Raw genomic sequence first — 20750 nt, forward strand, 5'->3', positions numbered from 1 at the left:
GAGCTCCAAAGACAACAACAAAGCACTGTGAAAAGAGGCTCAGTTCTCCTGCTCTCCCTTTGGGACCATTTTAAACACCACCTCTCTAGCTTTTTATTAAAGATATATCCTTTGAACAGTGACACTGAGTCAATCTTGAGCCTGAACACCCCTGTTCATCTACGCAGAGTGCCATTCTTCAGCTGTTTACTCTACTGAAGATATAGCCTGTCATCAATCTGCACTACCAAAAGAGGTGAAGATGGTATACCTTTCGGTTTGTCCCTTGTTCACCTTTATGACTGTGATCAACGATGGTTTAGAAGTAAGGGATTGAGTAGGCGGTTTAGCCAGTACTCATCCCTGTATTTCTGCTGAGCAGCAGTAATTTCATCACAAGTAGTAGATTACTTCACGTAAACACAACATGACAGACTAAGCAAGGGACCATGTATCAAATCCAAGCTTCACAGTGTTGTCTTGCTCCCAAGACAAGCACGCTGTCTCTGACAATTATCACATTGGACAGGGGAGGGGAGGAAGCCAAAGAAAAAAGTAAAAAAAGCAATGAAATACTCGTGCAGAGAAAGTCTAAACGATGCATGCCGGGCTGAACAATTACAGTGACATCATATATCAGCAAGATGGCTAAGTCACGCAGAAATCACTGTATTTAATACTCCTAAGGCCTAATTCACAGAGCACTTTCCAATGGGGGTTGGCCTTTATAAAACTGTTCTGTGAAATAGGCCCATAGTATTTGAGTCCCAATAGCGCCACTCACCCGGTTTTTTTCAGCTGCCCACAGGAGCAACTTTTCGGAATCCCCGCTCAGTTTCTGCTCTTGCTCCTGGTACCATTCTTCAGGTTTTCCCTCCAGATCCTCCTCTTCGTCATCCTCTTCATCAGACTCTCCTGGCCAGAGACTGTGTGTGCCTGTGGGGATAAGATGACGGTGCGTCTCCAAAAGTTCAAGCTGGTTAAAGTCCTCTGGAAAGTCCCCAAACTGGGATTCCAGTTCTTCCAAAGATGCCGACTCAGCTCGCGTGGCAGATTCTTCCAGCTGCGACTCACCCATGATCGACTAGTGAAATACAAAAACAGTGTGCATTATTTCAACACAATATCATTTGAAAGCATTCGCTTACTATCCCTACATGGAGCACCAATTTAATTTTAAAAACACCAGCTGCCCTTAGCATGGTAAAAAGCATACTGCATTATTATGACTGATTAAGCACCACTAATGACTGTGAGCCGGTCCATAACGGCTGGTAACGGTCCGAGCAAAGGAAGGGCAGGGCGTTCGCTATGGGCGGTGGTCCATTACCATGCCAGTATAGCCTAGCATGTGATGATAAAGATTATTTTTGGAGTGGTGAAATTCGCATTCCACCAGAGTTGAATAGAAAGACATTTTTCACCGACACTTGAAGGGTGGTGCCATAAAATTGAAGCTGAAGATGCTCACTCGTAACAGGACGTAATGTGCAAGAGAACGCGATTTTTAGACCATCAACACGCATTGATAATTATTGTATTAAAGGCTGCTTTTTGCATTCAAATGTATTTTGATTAAACATATGGGAATGTATACATAGAATTCATCGTAATACCACTTAAACCGAAAATGAAAGTACACGTTATATAACAGAAAACATATAAACAACAATGGATGAACCTTTTGAGGCCCTCGCCTTCCTCAATATTACAACAAAGTAATGCCTCAACGCTTCCCTCTCAAACTAAGCAAACACGAATCAAAAGGGGTGTAATATGCTCTAAATCAGTTGGCTCCTGTGGTCACCAAGCATACTTAAGCTCGTGGTGCCTTCCAAAAGGCACTACTCTTTCTAACAAGGAGCTAGAAGGAGAGCTTTCAATGGCTCAAACAGCCAGAGAGACGGTGCACTTAACGGACGATGAGATCATGGCTTAGAATACACAAAGCTGCAAAAGTGATGCAAGAATGACGACTGCAATGTTTAACTTCCCATGCAAGCGAGAATGCGAAATTTTCAGCTGCCCTTACCATACAAATGGAGATTCATGATAATGACAATTTGGAAGCACCCAGATTATACTCACAAGTTGTGGCGAATGATAAATGTAAAGTATGTCAAACAGTGCATAATCTACATAAACCGTATGATGGTGGGTGTGAGGAAAGAAGGAATTTTCATCATATAAAGGGAGACAGAAAATACATTCCCCACTCAACACTGATCTTTACATATCGTGTGATGCTGAAAGACCCTCTTTATACCAATAGTCTTGAAAAAAATAGACCTAGTACTTATTTGTTTTTTTATAATATCAAAAATAGTTTATTTTAATAGGTTGAATCACAACCCAACTTGTTCTTTTATAAAACTAGCTCTAAAACAGAATTTTCAGTAAAAAGGACCCCACAACACAACATACAGTGGATACATCTACAATACAAATTACTAGTTTCACTCACATCCATTCATTCGTGGTGCACTGTGGCACACCTACACTGCAGTAATCCTACTTGTGAGGAGTACGGTTTGAAGAGTACTGTTGGGGCCCTGGATTACATGGTGGAGAAAAAATTAAAAGTGTTCTCCCCCTGAAGAAGGTTCATGCATTTAGCGCCACGAGGAACTGAAACATGTCGGGACTGTTTATTCTGAGTTAATAACACTCAGTGATTGGAAATGTTTAAATCATTATATAAATTTTATATGTTGATGTATTGTATTGTCATGTTATAGGAATGGATGTGAGTGAAACTAGTAATTTGTATTGTAGATGTATCCACTGTATGTTGTGTTGTGGGGTCCTTTTTACTGAACATTCTGTTTTAGAGCTAGTTTTATAAAAGAACAAGTTGGGTTGTGATTCAACCTATTAAAATAAACTATTTTTGATATTATAAAAAAACAAATAAGTACTAGGTCTATTTTTTCAAGACTATTGGTATAAAGAGGGTCTTTCAGCATCACACGATATGTAAAGATCAGTGTTGAGTGGGGAATGTATTTTCTGTCTCCTTTATATGATGAAAATGTTGGTTATCCCCTAACCGTGAGAGAGAGGGAATGTTAAAATAAGGGGAACGGTAGACCTTTGTAAAGATAGGAAAGAAGGAATAACATGGACAGTGATTATATTACCAGATGTGAAAAAAACTCATGATTCTTTTTTTATTTGGCTAGTTGATAAAATCAACTTTTCAAATATATAATCAAGTGAGAACATAACATATAATACATATCAATAATAAATAACACCTTATATTTCACAACTAAAAGAAACAGACAGTTAAAAGACATACAAATATCTTTAAAAAAAGAGAATATATACAGGAGCCCTAAGATACTAAATACAGAATATTTCCACTTAACAATGATTAAACAAATAGAACGATTTTTAACCTTCACACTCAGGTAGTATTGCTTCAAGAAAATGTACTATTGCTACCTTTACTCCCAATCTGGGGCTTGAAAAGATCAATTTCCATATGTCATTAGGATCCGACAGACTAGTCCAAACAAACAGTTTTCTGAAAAGCCTCCGACGCATTGATAATAGAGTTGGACAATCTACAATGAGATGTTGTAAGGTCTCGGTTTGGTGAATATTTAGGCAGTATCAACAATAATTCTGATTCAAGGCTATTTGCTTTTGCCGATACAGTATCTCTCGGGTATGCCAAAGATTGAATCTAACGCTCATATTGGCTACGTATATGAGGAGAAGGGCATTTAATCAAAAAGTCTGCCATAGATCTAAATGTCTTATGCCCAAAGAGAGATACATCAAAGACCTTGCATGTAAGACAAGAAGATTTATTGCAGACACAGTCATATTGGAAAATGTTGATCTTTGCACGACCCAGATTGTCAACCAACATCTCCATAGTTACACGAATCATCCTCTAAAGCATTCAGTATAAATTTGCAACAACTGGCTGGAAAGACATTTTCCGATTTTAAGAGATGGTAAGCTACAATGCCTAGGATATTAGGTGTTTCTACATTTAACAGACATTTCCTCAATAGTGCAGACATCTTCCAGAGTACATTGATAGAGAACCCAATTCGAATCGGATCAGTGGTAGCAGTGTGCAAGATGGTAACCTTAGAGTCTGTCTCCAAAACCTTGCTTCTAACAAATCCCAAAACTTCCGCTTCCTTGGAAGTAGGGCTTCTACTCCATATAATAAAGTAGGTATTACTTTTTGCTGGTAGAATATCATGATATGCTTACATGAGAATTTACCAAATTTATAACCAAGTAATTTTGCTTGCGATATCAACCCTTGCAATTTGCTCTTTAGTTCCATCTCATACGTACTGCCTTTGATAGAGTTGATAAGTGACACTCCTAGGTACTTATATTGAGGAACAATTTTTAATTTGTTCTACTGTAAAGTCCACTTAAATCTGGAACTTTTATGGTTATTATTCTTACAGACTACAATCTGTGTTTTGTCTGCGTTTATCACCAGATTGTTGTCTTGTGCATAACGAGCGAGAGAGTGCAGCATGCTTTGCAGCCCAACTGGAGTTTTCGAAAGAAACTCATGATTGTGCAAAACAATTTGCTTGCGATGAGCAGACAACACAATAGTAATAATTAGTTCATGTGTGACCAGTAATAGAACAGAAGACAATGAAGAGGGCATTTCCTCGAAACAAGTGGCACGTGAAATTAATGGAAGTGCCTTACTACAAATTTCTAGAAACACAAAAGAAAGTATACTGTAGATTGGATCCAATACATGGAGAGAAGATTATTGTGCCAGAAACATAATTGAATATTGACAATCAGAATGGCACGAACCTCTCAGATTCTCTGACTTTTATTCCGAGACATTCAAAGGAGGTGATGAATTATACTGCATCTTCTGATATGTCGTACATCAGATCGACCCGAAGACCCTCTTTAGGGTTTAAAAACTCCATTGTTCCAGCATATGAAATAACTCTGGCATCAATGAATACAGGCATTTAGAGCCTAACTAAAATTTATATTATAAAACATATGGAAAACAAAACAGAGCTAAACTCGGTATCATGGAGTACTTTTCATGATAAAGTTGACCACGTGTTCTCTGAAGTTAATCAAGTTAATATGAGATTACTAAATAAGAAAAAGCAAATATCACTGAAAATTATTTGTGGCTATAAAACAGATTTGATAACACCAGGGTACAATCTTGGGTGCAGTCTGATTGACACTGGTGCCTCTGTGCATATTAGCCTGATGAATGTAGAGGTCCATATAAGTGAAACTCTAGATGTTGATACACCTCAAAGGGAACCGCAGGTGACTGCATTGGAGGATGACAGGAATTATGTTCCGGAATATATCTCCGACAGTGCCACCGAAAGCAGTATAGCCGAGACTACAGAAAATAAGCAGCAAGGGAGAAAGCCAATATATGAACTATTCAACCCCCAAAAGACCGAAAAAGATACTAAAGAAAAAAAAGAAAAAGAAAAAATAATAATAATATATAAATATATAACAAAAGTAATAGGCAGACAGATAAAAAAATTAACAAAGAATCAAGCTGCTCTCAAGAGCACCAATCAAATAACAGGGAAACTGACATTTTGAAAAGCCCTAATGGTGACCCAATTTAATTAAAAAATGTTTTAAAAATCAAAGAAGTGAGATAAAAAAAACACAAAGTCTTTTAGAACTAAAAAGCCAGAATCCATCAAAAATCTATGTGTAGAGGAAGAACTCATGTGTGCAACAGTAGAGTCCGAGCATGATGAAAATATGAGTGTGTTAATGAATTTTAAAACGCACTCTATAACATCTGAATTAGAGAATATCACACATGAGAAAGATCCTGCACAGTGTTTAGATCTAATTAACCCGAAAAATGCAATGAATGACACAGTTTAATACAATGGAGCAGAAAAGGGCTAAGCTCCTGGTGAACAGAAAACCGAGAGATAACATCGAACGTTCAGTAAAATTACCAGGTCTGCACCCCAAAAGCAAACAGAATTACACAAAAAGAATTCTCAACCAAGGGCATCTGAGTCTCAACATGAAGGAAACTTGCAGACAGGCAATCGTTTTGTGATATTAATGACAGACAGGAGACATGGCGATCCATACCCCAAAAGATCCACCTTACTAACGGTACTCTATACTATTGCGCCGTTGAAAGCAATAATATCAAGGGATATAGATACTGTTACAATAGCTAGAAGCAAAAGAATGGACACTGCGAGTATCTGTGTGCCATCGTTAATAGTTAGACAATTGTTATGGGCAGAGAGAGAGAGAAACAATATGTGAGAAAGGTTTTGAGATACAAATTGAAAAACAAAGACAGAATGATAAAACACAATCCAAGCAATATATAGGTAATGACAATAGAGGAAAAGAGCGAAAATGCTCAGAGACTGATTGTGGGAATCTCTTGATAAACTGCCACAGTCAAATTGGCAGCTTACGAAGAGAAGTTTATTTTAAAGACGAGAGACCTAAATCTCTAGTTGGTCAGCCAGCGAAATGGGCACGGCTACAAAAAGCCATGACTGATACCATTCACCGGACTCGGGATTAGCATACGATTCAAGAAAAGGACTCAGTATTGAAAATTGCCTTCTGGAATACTAGAAGCTACATGCATTTGATGCAGCCGGAACATCTCAATTTATTAAATAGCTAGGATTTGGTGTTATTACAGGAGACCTGGCTAACTACGGAACCAGTATGGCCGAATCACCCGGTATGCTGCATTCCTGCAGCAAAGCAGCCCAAAGGAAGACCCATGATGGGATGGTTAGGTGCATTAAAAATGACCTCTCCCGGTGAATTGATTCAGTGGAAAAACCCTCACCCAGGTCCACAATTAATGAGATATGAAATCAAAAATGCTAAAACCATTATGACCATTATAAACGTATAGTGGAATTCTGTAGTCATTCCAGATGACACCATTTTAAATCTAATTACAAATCTGCTGGATGATATTGATTTAGATCTGACAATAACCATGACACTTATAGCTGGTTATTTAAATATGCACTGCATGATAAGTGGCAGAAAGCTCCTAAGCTAGCAGAGAAATGGCCAAGAACTATGAAGGATCGTAACATGATAATGTTAAATGGGTGTGGTGAGGGGGGGGTTTTCCTCCTCGTCCCACCTGGAAAAGACAGAAAGCATCATCGATTATACCTTTATGTCAAAAAAAGCCTTAGATACAGTAACCAACTTCACCATTGTTTCCAAAGAACTAAGTGACTAGTAAGATTGTTGTCTCTGTCCTCCCTCTGTTCCCCCTTCCTTTGCACGTCGCACCTTGAAACACTTATGATATGGCGGGCGAACGCGCCGACGTAGGAGGCATGGCGGGCGCCGCCCCTTCGTGGGGGTTGCCGAGCCAACCTCCTACCCCTCCTCGGTTATCAGGGGGACGGGCTCCTGAAACAGGGGGGAAAGCCCGTTCCCGGATGAAACTTGGAAGGTCGCCGGAAGAAGGGCAGGGCGGGGCAGGGAACCGAGGGAGAGGGAGGCCCTATAAAGGGTCGGGGCATAGCCAACACACTCTCTATCCCTCGGCACCTGGCCCCGCCCGAGAACGCATTTTGGTTTTGGAGCACGTTTTGGCAGCGGAATGGAGTTCGGGGTGTTACAGTTCCAGGCGGAAGGAGTGTCCAGCGTTCCCGTTGGAGGAGTAGCAGTGTTCCAGAAGGAAGGATCTAGGTTGCAATTGTTGGTGTCGTGGTTGGCGTGGATAAGGAGTGGTCGAGTCGGAATTGAATTGCAGATAAAGGTACGCTCTATGATTAGTGGCGAGGGTTTGGAGCGAGTGGTAGCGTGTTGGGCGTCTCGGCATGTTGGGTTGTGACGGATAGACAATGTGCGCATTGGGTCGGGCCGTATGGTCGGGAAGGCATACAAGGTCGCCAGGCTGCCGCGCGGTAGTATACAGGACAATAGTTACAGGGCGCAGGAAGGTAGTATTGAAAGCATGTTGTGGTGCGACCTGGCAAGCAGGGGAATCCAAATGAGGGGGATCATGCAGGCTCAAAAGGATAGTCCTGCGGTCTGGGGCACGGAATCTCTTCAAAGCCGCAAGCGAGGCCGAGCGCACATGGGCAGGCACAGAGCCACCGTGATTAGTGGGGGGATTATGGCGGAGGAAATAGGCGCAGGGGAGTGAAGGGAATTTGGTGAGGGGCATTATTGGCAGGGCATCGTGGTTCGCGATGGGCATCTAGCTAGAGTTTGCGGGATGTCACACCCGCCAATGCCTAACACTGACCAGTGTGCATATGGGGTCGGGTGATTGGAAGCAACAAAAATGTGGGAGCACGAAATCATGAAGTGCACGGTATGGGGTTGAGCGAGCACAATGCCTGGGAGTGGGGTGGATGCGACAGGGCAGATGGGGGAAGAGGGGGTTGGAGGCCAGATGAGGTAGGTGTCGGCCCGACGCACAGGGGGAGGATCAGGGCATGAGGTAGCATGAACGTGGTGGATAATTAGAAGGCGGTGGCAAGTATCATGTGTCGGGTTTAGACGACCGGTAGGTATAATTGGAATTGGGCAGGCGCGTTGTCAGAAGTGCTCGCATTAACTAGGAAGCAGTCGCAGTTCCAGTGAATCCAAGCCGTTGTCGGGTCACCGATGCATTGTTGGGGGGAGGAGTACCAAATTGGGACCCTGCAGCAAAGAGTGCCGGAAATGGCGGGGTCTGTTGGCATAGCTATATTCAGGGCATTCTGAACATTGTTGTTCTTACAGGCAAAGCGTCTCGAGCACGAGCAAACCAGAAATGGGGCCCCTCATGCTTGTCAAGTAGTTTCGAATGCCTCCGAGGGCAGAAAGAAACAGATGGTATAATTACCTATTTATCTCGAAAGCAACACTATCTTATGTTGAGTAATTCTGCATGTCTTCCGTGGGAGAACGAACACCAGGCTGTGCTCCGGGTGGGTGAAGCAGGAAATTCAGGACGCGGCGGTTTGTTTTATTGTTGTTGCAGAGTACGATGCATAGGAAGACGTTTAGTAGATGGGGCCCAGATTGCCATTGGGTTTGAATTCACGGTTGGACATGCCATAATGCTATGGGAACTGAAAATGTCAAGAAGTGTGAAACAAGGGAACATATTGAATGGCCATGGGTAGAGAGAAGTTGATAGCAAGGGCCGGGCTCAACCGGAGGCGTCCAACGGACGCGGACGGCGGGGGAGGGGTGCAGGGGGGGTGTACAAGGGATGCATACCTAGGTAGCCTCACACAGCGTAGAAAACCTGAGGTGTAGTGAATTACGGATCGCCTGTAAGATAACTCCAAGACTTTATACAAATAAAGCTGCTGTAGCATTAACACTTCCAACCTTTACACAATTGTCTGGCGTGTTCTTTCAGGTGGTTTTGAATTACTGGCTGATGCTGGCTGGTGCTGGAGCAGGGCAGGCTGTACGGGTCAAGGGAGGAGGGGGGAGATGCGGCAATGGGATTCCCCCGCTATGGCATTTGTAATGCAAGTAGTGGGTGGAATGACCATAGGCAATAAATGGGTGGGTAAATACAAAAACAACAATAGGCACTGTGCACCTCCTAAGACACGGTGTACCTCCTCCGATGTCATCTCCCTCCCACCTTCACTTCCAATGATAATAGTTTTGACCTGTCTGCAGCGCTTTCAGCGCTACCGCTAATGCTCAAAACTAAAAAGAATTAGCGTCATATTACCGTGCTGTGCAGCAGCTCCTCGGGGCTTGCAGCACTTCTGCAAACAACAGAGAAAAGCGGCTGATGCCACCGTTCAAGGCAACGCCGTCTGAGCTGCTGTAAGGGGGCAGGGGACCCCATAGCTGTGTTAAATAGGCTATCCCGGTCTTTGTGCCATTTCTGATTTGACCATCTCTCCTACAGGCACTCACCCGAATGTCAGGCTTTGCGCGGTGAATCGCTCGCCAACGTCCTCTCCAGGCGCGCAGGGTGCTATCCCTAGACAGCTTAGCTTCAGAATTGGATTCTAAAATCTCCCCAAGCAAGCGACCCTGCGCTGACTATTTCCTATTTAAGGAAAGGACATTACAAGAGATATTTACATCACGTGACCGACACGTCCCTGACGGCTTACATGTGAACGTCCTGCGCTGGGGCTAATGGTAGCTCTAGCTCTTATGATTTGCAAGCGGGAAAAGCAGGCGCTGGAGCGGTTCCGGATCGTGTGCCGAGCACTCAGCTGTCGAAAGGAGGCGTCTGGAGCCAGTGGACTACGAGCTTGGATTGGGCTCAGAGAAAAAGGCGAAAAGCAGCAACTTTAAATCAGCCAGGAGCCAGGTTTCACGGTGAGGACACGTGCCTGCCTGAGGTAGTGTTTGAAATGGGAAAAGATCAGGGTTGGTGTCTTACTTCACGTGGGTTGCTTCTTCCTCACGAGTGGATGGGCTGAAACTCTGAGGATGGTAGGGACTGCAGTATTAATAGCACACATTCGCCCCGTTGACTCGTTCGAGCTCTGGTCATTGGTACCGACTTTTGATTTTCAGTACGGGGCGAGATTTCTTTTTATTTATTTTGCAATTCCCGAATCCGTAACGCTAATGCTGGAAAACCTAGCAACGTACACTTTATTGAAATTACTATCATAGGTAACCTTTCCCTGCAAGTGTGTTTTCACATACAGTTGCTGTTTGTTAAATTCACCCATAATGGTGTCCATGTCCAAAAGGTACAGTATATCAGAATGACAATTTGAAATCAAGAAAGTTAACGACACAAAATCTTCCCAAAAGAAGGGTGTGAAGTAGGCCAAATACATGGCCATTTAAGCCACAGCCATAGCAAACAATGAGGTTCCGGTCAACACTGATGAGTTGTGATTTGATCTGAAGCACAGGCTTGCCTGCTGAGAATGGAAACCTTTGCCAAACATTAAACCATTCCAGAGTTTTGATCAGTGCTTGCTGGTAAGATAGCTCATGGTGTTGAGCGCTCGCTGCTGTGATCCGTGCATGATCTGCAGGTTGTAGGTTCGAATCCTGGCATGGCCAACTCAGTCTTTCATCTTTCCAAGGTTTCTAAACGAGTACCAACATCAGTTGGGTGATATTCTGTGGTTCTGTGGTTCAATGTTGTCCCGGGAGGATAGCTCAGCAGCAACGTGCACACCTTGGAAGCAAGATGACACGAAGCAACACAGGTTCGATCCCGGGTCCGCGCTTAGAAACCTCTGGGTGTTTAAGCGCGTTATAAATACGCAACTAAGACAAAAACATTTACGCAACTAAAACACAAACAATTCCTGTAACAGCACCTCAATGCCCGCGGTTGTGTGAGCGCTTAAAAAAAAAAAAGTTAAATAAATAAAAATGTAAATATGTTCTATGTAAAGTACTATATGGATAAGACATCATTAAATTAGAGTAAAACCAAGGGTCAGAGGGTTATGATAAGTGAATACAAAGAAAAATGTGTCTGGGCTGGTGGGGGGCCTATTTCAAAAAGATGTTTTGGAGCCCCCTTACCTACAGCTGGAAACAACAGTCCAAAGCACTCTTGGGGTGCATAAATTATAATGGAGTCCAAAGAATGCAGCGAGGGGCTTGGTAGCTGCAGATTATCATTGACAGGCAGCCAGCGGGGAGCTGAAACAATAAATGCCCACTGAAAAGTTAGTAATAATTGTTTGACATTAGGGTTATAATGTAGAGAAAACCAGAGTAAAAATGCAACAAGGTGATAAGATGAAGGTTGCTGGATACTGCTAGAGGTCTGAGGGAGGTGATGGCCTGAAGGTGCCAGCAAACGTAACCTGTAATGTGTGCAGTGCAAAGCACACATTTAATTTCCTATATTAAAATACCATGTTGCTGTGAGATAAGAGTGCCAACATGGTGAAAATGTTGAAAGGCCCATATGCGTCCCTGGGAGACTTAGAAGAACCTCTGTCTGTCAGAGTAACATTTGGGATGTGGGATAAAAATCATAATGTTTGGTTGGTGTTTTCTCAGCTCTGTTAAAAGGATGGCCTCCAAGAGGCCTTGCACTTCAGAGGCCTGTGGTTCTGCTGCCCTGTCTGGAGGGTGGCAAATCCCTTCCTGAATTCTTGTGGCCTCTGCGGGGGTATTGATTATTATTTAGTTTTATACCTTTTTGTTTCTCAGGCTTTGTGTCTTCAGTGCAATTCTTTGAACGTGGTGTGTGTGTGTGTGACGTAAAAGAATGTAGAAGGAAGAATGTGATGAGTTGAGTGAAGCAAACGGTTGGAAGGAGGAGGCACTGAAGACCGCTGGTGTTATTGGAATACAGGTTTTAACTTACCTTCTGTGTCGATCCGCCGCCTTCACCACAGTGTCTACTATGACATGATACCAAGGATTACGTCTCTTCTTGTGTGGGACTAAGATACCATGTCGCCATCCTTATGGTAGGTTGGAATGCATTCTCGTGCCCACAGATCCCTAAAATGATATCCACCAATTTTTATTGTGGACTTGCTTCCGTCCTATGGCTATATGGTCATTATGGTGACTGGATTACTATACCAAAATGTCCCATTTCTCTGCTCTGCCGAAGGAAACCCTCCGCCAGTGAAATGACAGAAGTATATTTTACTGGATGTATTTCGCATACATTGGCTGCCGGAAAAGATTATTTCTGATCGAGGCCCCCAGTATATGTCCCAATTGTGGAACCACCTTTGCAAAACCCTAGAAATTAAATGAGCATTGACCTCAGGATATCACCCGTACACAAATGGACAAACTGAAGGCTTAAATCAATCCCTCAAACAGTATTTGCACTGTTTTGCTCCTGCTGCCTATGACAACTGGGAAAGGATGCTGTCTTTGGCTGAATTTAGCAACAACAGTCAACTAATGCACCCTTCTTTCTTCGTTTTTGGACACCATCCAAAGGCCTTTCCTCTATCCATTCCTGCAAATCTGCCTGTTCCGGTCTTGAACACACTTCTTTGTCATCTACAATTGACTCAATAACTAGCTGTTCAAAACCTGAGGGACGTGCAATGCAAGATCACTCATTTTGCCAATCGTAAGAGTTCTGCTGTGCCACCATTTCATCCTGGCGATTAAAGTGTTTATAGTCACCAAACATTTACCTCGCCCATTGACGTCCCTTTAAATTGGCCTCAACATAGGCAGTTCCATTCTTTATTGACAAGGTGATAAACCCAGTGACATCCAAACTTCGCCGGCCTGCAGTTGGCATCCCATTCATCCTCTGTTTCATGCATCAATACTCAAGGCCTAGGTTCATCGACGCAGTGCGAAAGAAACACCCTCTCCCTCTCAAGTGACTCACGGTGGCTATGTGGAATACGAGGTGCGTTCTATTTGTGACTATCGCTTCAGTAGGGGGTGCGTATTGTTCCTGGTGGATTGGAAGTAGTGCTGTCGCTAGGGTGGTGCCAGGGAGGGTATGGGCCGCTCCTCTGAAATCCTGTGCCCCCCTACCCTGGCTTTTGTCTCTGCAGTGCTGCCTGCAGTGTTGCCAAGTGTGCTTATTGTAAGCGATTTTGGGCTTGTTTTTTTCCAAAGTCACTTATATGTTGAGGTTGCTTGTCACCCTTTTTGTCCGCTTGTTTGATCAAAAGTGGGAGTGTAATTGGGCTTGCTGACAAAACAACCAAGCCCATTACACACGGCCAAGCGAGCGTCCTGGAAAGGGCTGCACAATTATTTATTAGTTTTTTTATAACGCGCCTAACACCGTACCTGAGTTCGGTTTCTAAGTGTGGACCCGTGATTCGAACCTCTGTTGCTCTTCGTGGTCTTGCTTCCAAGACCAGAGCGTTGCCCCTGTGCTATCCTCGGTTCGCAATCCCAATCTGAATGCTCTCTTCTTTTTGCATATGTTTATACATTTAGCACTGATGGGACCTTTACAAATGAAGTACCCCTCACAGATTTGTACCTGTCCAAAAAAGGTCCCATCAGTGTCAAATGCCCAAACATAAGGCCTAGCGTCCAACACAAGGCCTAGCTCACAAACCATGCTCCTGGGTGATTTTAATCTAGGACCGAATGATCCTAAGGATACCAATGCATCACCCCTTGCCAACACTATCTCGGCACTAGGCTTCGCATAGGATCCTGAACCCCACTCATACCAAAGGTCGAACATTGGACTGGATTGCGGACCTTAATTGCAAGACTAACATTACCGCAAACTCCCACTGTCCTTGGTCAGACCATCATGTTATCACCTTCAGTATAATTAAGTACTCAGTCTCTAACAACCTCCCCTAGGTCGCACTTGTTGCCCTATCAAGAAACAAACGCAACATCACAGCAGACAATATCCTACCACTACTCAGCCCCATCTTGGCCCACCAGGACATAGCAACCAACTACCCCTCCATCATGGTCGATCTATACAACAAACCTGTCCTTGCCGCAATAGACAGAGTAGCCCCGCTATCCATGTGTAAAGCTAAACCAACAGCCCACCTTAACTCGTGGTACACACCGAATCTGAAAATCTTGCGCAGCTCCAAGAGACTAGTGGAGTCGGACTGGAAGAAATCACCAAATGATCTTAACAAAGCAAAATTTGCAAAGGCAGCTACTAATTACAAACAAGCTATCATACCAGCAAAAATGGCCTCCTACAACGACAGAATAACCAACGCTGAATCACAAACAAAGGAAGGAGCTCTTTGCTATACTCGGAGAATTAGAATCCCCAGTACCACCAACAGAAGTCTGCAACAAAGACGCAAACTAGTGCGCTGACATCCAAAATCCCTCTCCGATGAAATAGCCCTCCTACAATCGGAAATTGAAACACGATTAAACCTGATCAACTACCTCAACCATCTACTTTGACCCACACTGTGAATAACAAGGTCACACAATTCGAATTCACAACGTTCTCCAATTCGGAAGTCCTAAAAATCATCACCAGTCTTAAAACATTAAAGTGCCAATGGGGACCCATGCCCTGCGGCTGTTATCAAAGACTGCGCTTCTGAGCTCTCCCCCTTCCATCACAAGTCTCATCAACCCCTCGTTTCAAAGCGGTACCGTCCCAACGAATCTCCAAAAATGCCTCGGTACAACCCTTATTTAAAAAAAAAAAAAAACTCTCAACCCTAACATACCCACTAACTAACGCCCGATAACTACTGTGCCATTCCTACTCAAGATTCTAGATAGAGTTGCGTATCTCCAGATCCAAAACTACCTAGAAGCCAACAACCTCCTTAGCCTTGCACAATCAAGCTTCCGCCCTAGACACCGGACAGAAACGGCACTTTTGGATCTTAAAATACAATTGGACGAGTCCAAAGATAAAGGTAAACTAGCCATGCTCCTTCTACTCGACCTCTCCGCAGCGATCGACCTAGTCAATCATCAAATTCTCTGCAATTGCCTCTCATCAGCTGCCCACTTCTCGCCCAAATCCATCAAGTGGATACAATCCTTTCTAACAGACAGAACAATGAGAGTATTCTCACCCAGTGCAGCAGCACAACCCAGCCAGGTGTTCAGGATTTCAATCGGGCGACACACACCGCACCAGGACCTTTGCCCCTAGCCTTGGATGTAGAGCGCAATTGGAATGCTTTCTCTTCATTTTCTACAAATTCAAATTGAGATGGCACACAACCCGTCTCACACCTCTTTTTACAAATATCCCAGGTCACAATGGACCATGAACCAGGCCGGTTGGTGGGAATGCAATATTTATTTATTTTTAAAATTCAAAGAAATCACACACATTTTAATATTGGGCCGCAATCACCAATCTGGTGATAATTACAATGTAAACCACTGAAATACACTTGGTTAACCTTCTACAAGAACATCTCCAAAGCACAAATGAATAGGAGCACTTTTTCAATTAGGATAGATAGCACCCAAGTTAAGGTTTCCCATGCAATGTTCCCTCAACCCACAATTAATCAAATTCTGAGTGGATAGAAGGAAGCAGCAAGGAGTCAGGAATATTAGGCAGCAAACGGAATCGAAATCCGACCTTCCTTCACAAAATCAGAGGCAAAAACCCTTTGCAATTGCTAGAAATGACACTTGGATTTTGACAGATAATTCATTAAATGTTTGGTTAAATAATGAGGTACATATGTTCACAGTATCAGGGAGGTACATACGTTTGATCACAGTATCAGGGAGGTCATAGTAAGAACACGATGCAGCCGAATAACACGTTGGAAAGTTGCATTTTTCTACTTCACAGTTTTAAATGTCAAAAACGTTTTGTCAGAAAAACGGGTGGAATGCGGTTTTTGGTCTGTGGGATAGAGGAATATCACAGGGACAATATAGAAGTGAAAGGATGGCTATAGTTGAAGAACTGGATGATATTTGCAAGATAAAAGGAGATTCAGTTTTGGTAAAATAAAGCCGTTAAAGAGAGGAAAAATAGTGGAAATAGAAAGGACAAGCTCTACTTAAACTAGATTATTAAGACTAGATTGTTAAAGACATGGTACGATCCAAGGTTAATTTGCAACTTAACCCTTTCACCCCGTGTCCAGATCTATGTGGGAATTATTCCAAATATTGCTAAGGAGTTACAAGATGGGGTGAATGAAAGAATTGCGCTAACACTAGAAAAACAAGGACAGGGTGCACAGAGAATTCTAACATTTTTGGACAAGTTACCAGCAGGGTATGGATAGGATTACGTAGAGAGTAGAACAAAGATAGGGCCTCATTGCGAGTTTGTAGGCAGGCATGCCCTTAATAAGGGCATGGCTGCCTCCAAACTCGGGTCCGGGTCCGTGGTCCCTGAATGGGGAAATACCGGGCCATTCTGACTTTGGAGGGCCCGGTATTTCCCCATTCAGGGAACCGGACCCGGGGCCATCCCCATTCCCATTGAGCCGCCATAGGGCTCAATGGGAATGGGGAGGGAGCTAACAACTGACCCGTTGTTATCTCCCTGGTCCCCTCGCGGGACCCGCAAAGGAGTCCAGAGCGGGTTGTGCAAGGGGACCTCGTAATAGGGTGGAATGGGTTTAACGGCCCCGGCAGCTATACCGGCGCTGTTCAACTCATTCCGCCAGGGTTGTAATGAGGCAAGTATCAAAATGGGGTAGGCTATGTGTTGTTATGGGATGAGGAAATACTCACAATCCGCTCTTGGATTTGGGATTAGGAACAGTCATCCGGGTTCTGGACTCAAAGGCTTGGGGCACCAGGTAGCGGCAGACTCTCCTAGCAGAACAACAGCTGGGCCTGTCTGGTCACTGGATAGCAAGTACAGCTGGATGGCAGGGGTCAGCGGGCATGCAGTTAGTGGGGAAAAAAGCTGTTCTGGTCACAGGATGCTCCCTAAAAGGTTACCACAGCTTTTTCCCTTTTTTATTGGGGTTTTTAGTCGGATTTCTGGGTGAAGGCCTTGCTGGATAGGTTCAGCTATGCTTTGGCCTTGCAGTGGATTCTGGAATCTGGCAAGATGGATGTAGAATATCAGGATACGCAGGCGCTGGAAATTCAGGAGAGTGTGTGTGTCCAGAGTTCTGTCGGCCTCCCTTATGTATAAGGCATAGTGACATCATAGGATTACATGGTGGGGCAGGCTTAGCTGGGCACACCACTAAACAACTGGATTGGTCAGGGGTGATTGTTACCGACTTGCTGTCAGCTGGTTGGATTCCTAGGGACATGAAATCAGCTTTATGATGTGGCTTTACAATGCATGGGATCATCCCACAGTTACTTTTGCTAAAATCATTCTTCACATAACTCACACATTTACGCAATTGTGTCTTTTTTTACAAATTATCTAGGCAGATTACATATTTCACGCAGAGCATGACAGTCCAACTCTTTAGTTTGTAAGACTTTGTTTCGTCCGTCTAATAATCTTTCGTCATTTTCAGTGATAAATATTCCACCTAAAATTCTATAACTTTATACATGGGTATAGATTATCAAAAGGCATGTAAGTATTGAATTTCACAGTGGCATCATGTACACTTTTCTCAAAATATCCAATTCTCTGCCATTTCTGTTCCCAATATGGCAGTGAAGGCTACCACATCTTGTTTAAAAGCCACAAAAATAAAATTACATTTAATCTGTTAACTTTTTACATTCCTGCAAGTCCTGTTGCAGAGATAAAAGTCTTAAAAGTTTATTAATAAAATAGTATTTTGAGACAGCCGGTCAGCCTTTGTCCTTCAGCTGGGACAATTTTTTTCTTCAGCTACCACCAACTGTCAGTTTCAGCCCAGGGTGGCCATGGGGGTTTCCCAGTTTGATTGAATGTTTATTGCCACTTCCTCCACTTCACACATGGGTGTCCCAGATCTATTGTCTGAAGCTGAAGCCCAGACAAAGGCCCGACGAGCATGTGACATTTCTTTGTCTTGAATTCAAAGTTTTCAAATATAGCAAGCAGTTAACAGGTAGGTGTCCCAGAATCTAGTGTGGCTTCTTTTGGGGGAAGGCCTCCATTTAGCCAGCAGAAAAACCTGTTCTGGAGCTCCCTCAGTCAAACCAATGCATTTAATTCTTTATTTTATTTTGTACTGAATCAGAAGCAAGCCTATTGAAATAAAACATCCCATATATGTTTCCCAGCAAAAAACCCTTTACATTGCTAGGCCAGGACAGGGCCTTATCCAACATACACTTTTAAAACAGGTCATTTTCTTATTTTGCAAACATGTGGTGAAGCCTGCTGATATGTCCCTTTCAAAAGGTTTGCTCTTCCATTTTAATTTCCCATATGGTTTTGCAGCCCTAGTCAGTTTCTCTCATACAACTATCTGTTTAAGATGCAGATCCAGTGAAATTGACATAGGCCCAGAGAGCCAGGGCCTCTTTTGAAGCAGTGTTGGTTTGACATTTTGTAGCCCAAAAGTCAAGTGTTTTTCTGTGCAGCTGAAATTAAGTTTCTTTTGATTTCCCATATTTGGTCTGACACAGCCTGCCATTCAGGAATACTGCTCTGTCCTGCTGGGCATGGCAGGGCCTTAGTGATAAAAGAAGAGTAATGTAGAACAGGTGAAAAGAGCATCAGAGCGGCATCATTTTAAATGTAAAATATTTCCCTTTTTCCAAGCGAAACCCTGGGCTAGCAGCAAAGCAGTGCAACTTTTCACTTCGCTTCTTTGGTACACACAAGAACAAACCCTGGCGGCCTTTCTTGGGGTGATCCCTGTGCAAACTTGCCCAATGGTGCTTGGCAAAACAGTGCAGCCCTCCTTTTGTAGCTGCAAAACGCAGTTTTGATGCAAGGCAGTGGTGCTCAAAGGAGCCAGCACAGCCATTTTGCTGGTTCTGCTAAAGTGCAGCTTGGTGATGTGGGGAAGTACTGCTGAGTGGGTAAATGTATCCCACAGAGGTCACCTGCGGTGTACCACAAGGGCCCTGTGTCTCACCGACACTCTATAATATCTTTACTAAAACCCTTTTTCACAGGCTTGACAACCTGGGTTTCACCTATACTAACTATGCAGATGACACCCAAAACCTCATTTCCATCACTGGGTCTCATGCCATCAATTCGGCCTCTCTCAACTTCATTTATCAAACAATACAAATCTGGATGGCCCACCATGGCCTCTGTCTTAATGATGAAAAGACAGAACTTCTCCTTGTAGGGTCTCAATTGCGTCTCAACAAGCTTGACAACGCATTTAAATCCTTCAATATTGACGGCAATACCATAAAGGTTTCCAAGGCAGTAAAAACCTTAGGTTTCTACCTAGACTCAGCTTTTACCTTAACTAAACAAGTTAATGCCACAGCTTCTGCAGCAGCCTACACCTCCAAGCTAATCAACGCTTGCAAACCATTTTTATCCCCCGACGGTTGCATCACCCTAGCTAGAGCACTCGTCTTGTCCAGATGGGACTATTGCAATGCCTTTTACGCCAGCACCAATAATCACAATTTGGAAAAAACTTCAGATGATACAAAATAACACCTGGAGAGCATCTTTAAACATTCTGAAAAACGTGCACATCTCCTCGACAAGAAGGAACGCTCACTGGTTACCTGTTCAAGAACGGATCATTTTAAAAACTCTAACCCTGACACATAAATACCTACAGAAGTCAGCTCCCTCTAACCTGACAGACAAAATCTCTAGACACCATACCAACAGGCCCACACGCTCAGCCAGCCTGAACCTGCTCTCCACCCCGAGATTCAATTTACAGAAAGCGGGAGGTAGCAGCTTCCCAAAAAATAGCTGGAAACATTGGAACACCCTACCAGCCAAACTAAGGTTCAGAAGACTTTCTGGGCCTTCCGAAAATATCTGAAAACTTGGCTATTTACACAGGAGACTAGCAACTAAATCCAGACATCAAGTAGCATACCATATGCTTAGCAACTAGCCGAGTTACACGCCATTACTGACCTCTTGTCCTACTATGACCGCCGCAAGTTTGTGCGACTTTGTAACCATACACTACTATGTTATCCTTTGCAATAATTGTGTCGAGATGAAGTCCAGACCCATGTTTAACTGTGTAACTTTGTAATGCTCACCAGACCTGGGGGTATCAGGGTGCAGCAGTTACAGGATATGCGAGGCTTGGGGACAAAGGCTGCAGGATAGAACAGCGCCTCGATGCCCTCGGGCTGGGTGCTCTAATGACTAAATAAATAAGCAAAAGACGATAACGCCCCCTTTAAATTGTCATGTCTGTGATTGACATGCAAAAAAGAGATTCCCTTGTATAGATAGCAAATGCTAACAGCAAGCTGGGAGTTTGTCACAAAGGTGATCTGTATCCAAATGATGTTACCACTCCTTTTTTGTATGATTCTCAGAGTATTAGCAGTGGTGTTAAAAAACG

General features: G+C 43.4%; 2 protein-coding genes across 3 annotated transcripts in view; one reads left to right on the forward strand and one right to left on the reverse strand.

Moving 5' to 3' along the window:
- Window positions 1-10013, reverse strand: part of ANKRD49 (ankyrin repeat domain 49) — a 46605-nt gene extending 36592 nt beyond the window's left edge. Inside the window, exons 1-2 of the mRNA XM_069639268.1 lie at window positions 9877-10013; window positions 764-1063 (exon numbers count right to left, since the gene is read on the reverse strand). Of these exons, the coding sequence (XP_069495369.1) occupies window positions 764-1057 (294 nt within the window). The 5' untranslated portion in view covers window positions 1058-1063; window positions 9877-10013. The remainder of the gene's footprint in view (window positions 1-763; window positions 1064-9876) is intronic.
- A 141-nt stretch (window positions 10014-10154) lies between these two features.
- MRE11 (MRE11 homolog, double strand break repair nuclease) overlaps window positions 10155-20750 on the forward strand; it is a 1502633-nt gene continuing 1492037 nt past the window's right edge. For both annotated transcript variants that reach the window (XM_069639266.1, XM_069639267.1), the window contains exon 1: window positions 10155-10290. The gene's annotated coding sequence lies outside the window, so the exon portion shown is untranslated. The remainder of the gene's footprint in view (window positions 10291-20750) is intronic.

This window comes from Ambystoma mexicanum, chromosome 7q, assembly GCF_040938575.1.
Source record: "Ambystoma mexicanum isolate Mex_15411 chromosome 7q, UKY_AmexF1_1, whole genome shotgun sequence".
Lineage (NCBI taxonomy): Eukaryota > Metazoa > Chordata > Amphibia > Caudata > Ambystomatidae > Ambystoma > Ambystoma mexicanum.